Genomic DNA, 4,055 nt, shown 5'->3' with positions numbered 1-4,055 from the left:
TGAATTAACAATAGTAACCGTCAAAATAAGCATAGTTCATCTTATATAAAACATATTTTCAATTAAGAGGTGAAAGGTTTTGATTCTCCACTCACCCACACGCACACACCATATGCCAAAGGAATTGAAATCATTCCTTCCACTTTTTTCACGTGCAACAAACAATGCCACTAGGCCTACCCATGGTCATTGACTTTTGATTAATAATTATTATCACCTTTATTATATTTACCGAACTCTCTTATTAATCATCTTTAATGCTTACTTAGAACTCATTCAACAAGTAAATGTGCTTGATTTCTATTGTATATATTTAGAGATCCTTTACTTTAAATTTGGGCAAACACCATCAAAATATTTTCAAATACAATACCCAGCAGACGAGTTTAGTCTTACACTTGATGATAGTAGTGAATAGCAGAAGATGAAACTCTCTTTCCAAAGTATGAACTTAGAATCCAAAAGCCAAACATTCAGCACTAGTATTGCAAAGCAATAGTTTGATTAATTAGTTCTACAAGCAATCAGGCATCAATTAAGATAGTGTCAAACTCACTACTATTCCTCTGTTGTCTGAAGGAAACTTTCGATCTCGGTGATTGTACTCCGAGCGTCATTGAACTCTGGGCCTTTCTCTTGTGTCGATTTTTCCAGTTCGGCCTGCAGATGAAGAAGATGAAAAAGGTTTGTTTTAATTTACTTAGCAAACTGGGCACCGGCAGAGAACCTTCAAGAATCAAGCTCCTCAGAAGAGCAGGAAAGGGAAGGATGAAAAGCAAAGGTAACGATAAGTAATACCAATGCTCCTTTCAAATCAACTAAGGCGGACTCCAAACGCTTGTGACAATCGGGAACCATCATCCTTGATTCAGCCAGCACATTTTCCTGATTACAATGAGAATGTTAATTGTAAAATCGTAATATAATACATAACCGATTGAAGAGGATTCATATGATGATGGCATTACATTTAATCTCCTTTATCCCAAATAACATAACCAATTGAATAGGATTCATATGATGATGGCATTACATTTAATCTCCTTTATCCCAAATAACATTTTAGTAGGTCGATTTGATTTTTTACCTTTCAGAAAATAAAGTTGAACGGCAACAAGAAAGTTAAAGGGCCAAAAACAATTACAAAAATCCTACATTGAAAACCATCTCTAGGCTCCAAATTCGATACCATTATTCTTGGGTTCAAAAGACTTATCTTCACGCTCACAAATTCTATCGTTCATCTTCTGTAATATTGGACATTTGTGTCTATCACAAGGTTTTGAATGTCTAAGAAATCCCTTTTAAGATATTCACAGATGCCACAAACAAATCCATGAGCAGTCGAGCAGACAATAATCATACAAACTTTTGATTATTAAGAATGCAACCCATGTACATACCTGTTGTTTAAGGTCATAAGGGTCAGCCCCTTTTTCTTTCATGTCAGCTGTTTTGGCAGCTTCTATCTCGACCTCCTTCTCATAAGAATGCAACTCCTTGATAATTCGTTTGCATGTTGCCGTCTTAATCTTCAGGTTCTTTACAGTAGCCATAATGACCTATCACAAGAAGAATATATCATGGATTTGTAATCCACAAACCTCCCGTTTAGGATAAGTAGCTTAGATTTCACACCATAAACCTAATTCACTGAATTGAATCAATTTAGACCAGAAATTATAGGTGGTCAAAAATCAGGAAATGGTTTAATAACTTGCAAAGAGAGACAATATTTTGCTTCTCAGTTCTCACAAAAGCATGAAAATTGGGACTCCATTACGAATTAATTTATCATTTTCTTAAAGTTTGTTAGGGGTCGTGTGAATTCGTGGTAATTAATCAGTAATACATTCTTTCCTCTTCTTCAACCCTAAGATGCTATCAAAACTTCAGACTCAGAACATGGTCTCAACATCAAGTTTTCCACATGGAGCTAAGTTGTCAAAGTTTCTTGTATCATGGAGGTAAGCTCTTCTTCAAATATTGAAAACTCAGGGGCAATAATGTTCATTCCCACACCTTTACACACAAAATTTTGGGGAAACTCATGGATACAAAATTTCTTTAACAGTGAAGTTTACCAATTTCAATTTAAATGCCTACATTTCTTATACCTCAGGATGTTCCAAGGAACAATTTCAACCAAATCAAGGTTTGGCAGTTGAAAGAAAGATATGCAGTGGATCAATGAGCACATTTACCAAAATGTACAAAGCCATATTTACTAGCCTAGGGGAGAATAATACCCAAGACCTAATTTTCTGAAGAAGCTCTTAGAATCACATAACCAAAAGAAAACTAGAGACCAAGATACCATATTGACAATATCAATGTTGCTAAGTTCACGGTCTAAAAAGAACTCCCAACCAGAGTTTTCTAGCCTGCACTCTGCACTTAGCTCGGAGTGACGACTAAAATTCAGATTTTCAACCTACACTACGAATTTCCATAGATATCAAGACTCCGATTGCCTATTTCATTTGCAGAGACGATTAGTCCTAACATTAGCATATGCATAACCACAATAACACGTTACCTATCTCGAATCTAAGCAAGATCTAGACAGAGCAGAAATCAAGAGATGAAAAAAAGGTAGAAATGGGTTACAAAAAGGAAATTGAATCGAGGGATCAATGTACGTGGATGGGGTTGTAATCGGTGAACTTATATGGTGTTTCGATTGGAAATTATTAGAGGGTAATGATAATGGAGACGATTGAAGAACCGCCAAAGCTAGAAAATTCGAAGGAAAACCTACCTGCTCCGGAAGAACTCGAGCGTCTGACGAAATTTCGAATAAAAAATTCACGAAAAACCTCTGATCGCTTCTTCTTCGGTAGAACTTGCTATATATATATATATATATATATTTTTTTTTTTTTTTTCTTTTTTTCTATTGTATCAAAACAACCCAAAGAATGCAGATTCGTAGCAGAAGAGAGGAGACCAAACACGACCCCACTTCTCTAATCCAAAGGTTTTTTTTCCCTCCTCCTTCTTCTTTTTTTTAAATAATAATAAGATCCATTAAAACTATTTGGGGAAAATGCCCAAAATAACCCAACACCTAAATATTTTTTTTTGAGCTTTTGAAGATGTGAAATATTCCCTCTGTCCTCAGTTTTAAATAAATCACCTCAGTTTTAGATAAATCACCTCTCACTTCGTCCTTAGATTTTGAGTTTCTCCCATATCCGTTTTTTCTTATGTTATCTGAAAAGGCGTTAGGATGACTCAATACTCGAAATTTGGATGTTAAATAGAAAGTGCTAACAAGTATTGTAACAACATAATTCTAACAACAATAAAGATAAATGAACATGGGGTTGGTATCCTAGTTCAGTGATAAACCACCTGCGTCTAAGAGGCTGTGTGCTCATGAAAGATAATTCACTAATAATGATGAGTTAAGCAATTTACAACGTAGTACTTATCTGTAATACACCAATTACTATAGTAGTTCATGTAGAGCTCAACTCCCACATCACCTAAGCTCCTCTTAGATGTGAAACTCCCTCTCAAATGTATTTAGGCTTCCACTAAGCCTACTATTAGTAAACCATTCTCCTGACGAGGTTGGTTGTTCCGAAGTACCTAAAATAAGAAAAATCATGCCCCCTCCTAGTTCCCTCAAGATTTCTGAACCAACACGGTGTGCAGACAGTGAACCGATTACTGAACACCCTGAACCTTTTCTATATTTTGGGAAGGTAGTGGTTTCAAACTTCCATCGGCAAGCAGTCGTATCTATGTGGGAGGATATTCAAGACAAGATTGAGTGCACTCCTTTTGAGCACATACCAAGCCTTAAACTGGAAGTAGCAACAATATTTTCTGGCATTTCAAAGATTCATCCGAGTAATTTGACTCCTCTTCAACAATTTGTGAATAGTTATCTTAAAAGGATAGATAATTTCAATGCGGTGCAATCTTCATCTTTCGCACAATTGCCTTCCGCCGAGAGGACCATCGATTGGGCAAGACGACATCTCGCATGAAGGAAGCCCTGACATTGATAAGCCAACTATAAGAGGAAGGCAAAGTCATTTAAG

General features: G+C 36.1%; 1 protein-coding gene across 1 annotated transcript; it reads right to left on the bottom strand.

Moving 5' to 3' along the window:
• Positions 1-310: 310 nt before the first annotated feature.
• Positions 311-2,970, bottom strand: LOC120092863 (tubulin-folding cofactor A). Its single transcript, XM_039051096.1, has 4 exons — positions 2,762-2,970; positions 1,404-1,562; positions 799-885; positions 311-660 (listed from the first exon to the last, which is right to left on the bottom strand). Exons 2-4 carry the CDS (start codon positions 1,554-1,556, stop codon positions 559-561), a joined length of 342 nt encoding a protein of 113 aa, XP_038907024.1. The 5' UTR covers positions 1,557-1,562; positions 2,762-2,970; the 3' UTR covers positions 311-558.
• Positions 2,971-4,055: the final 1,085 nt, after the last annotated feature.

This window comes from Benincasa hispida, chromosome 12 (genome assembly GCF_009727055.1).
Source record: "Benincasa hispida cultivar B227 chromosome 12, ASM972705v1, whole genome shotgun sequence".
Classification (NCBI taxonomy): domain Eukaryota; kingdom Viridiplantae; phylum Streptophyta; class Magnoliopsida; order Cucurbitales; family Cucurbitaceae; genus Benincasa; species Benincasa hispida.
The sequence above is the reverse complement of the archived record's forward strand: the minus strand, read 5'-3'. Positions and strand labels throughout refer to the sequence as shown.

What these genes read in the sequence shown, in the direction of transcription:
- LOC120092863 (XM_039051096.1), bottom strand. Translation starts at nt 1,556, where the DNA reads ATGGCTACTGTAAAGAACCTGAAGATTAAGACGGCAACATGCAAACGA. An exon ending in CTTATGACCTTAAACAACAG is followed by an intron (nt 886 to 1,403) that starts GTATGTACATGG and finishes CATTGTAATCAG; the next exon opens with GAAAATGTGCTGGCTGAATC. An exon ending in TTGATTTGAAAGGAGCATTG is followed by an intron (nt 661 to 798) that starts GTATTACTTATC and finishes CTTCATCTGCAG; the next exon opens with GCCGAACTGGAAAAATCGAC.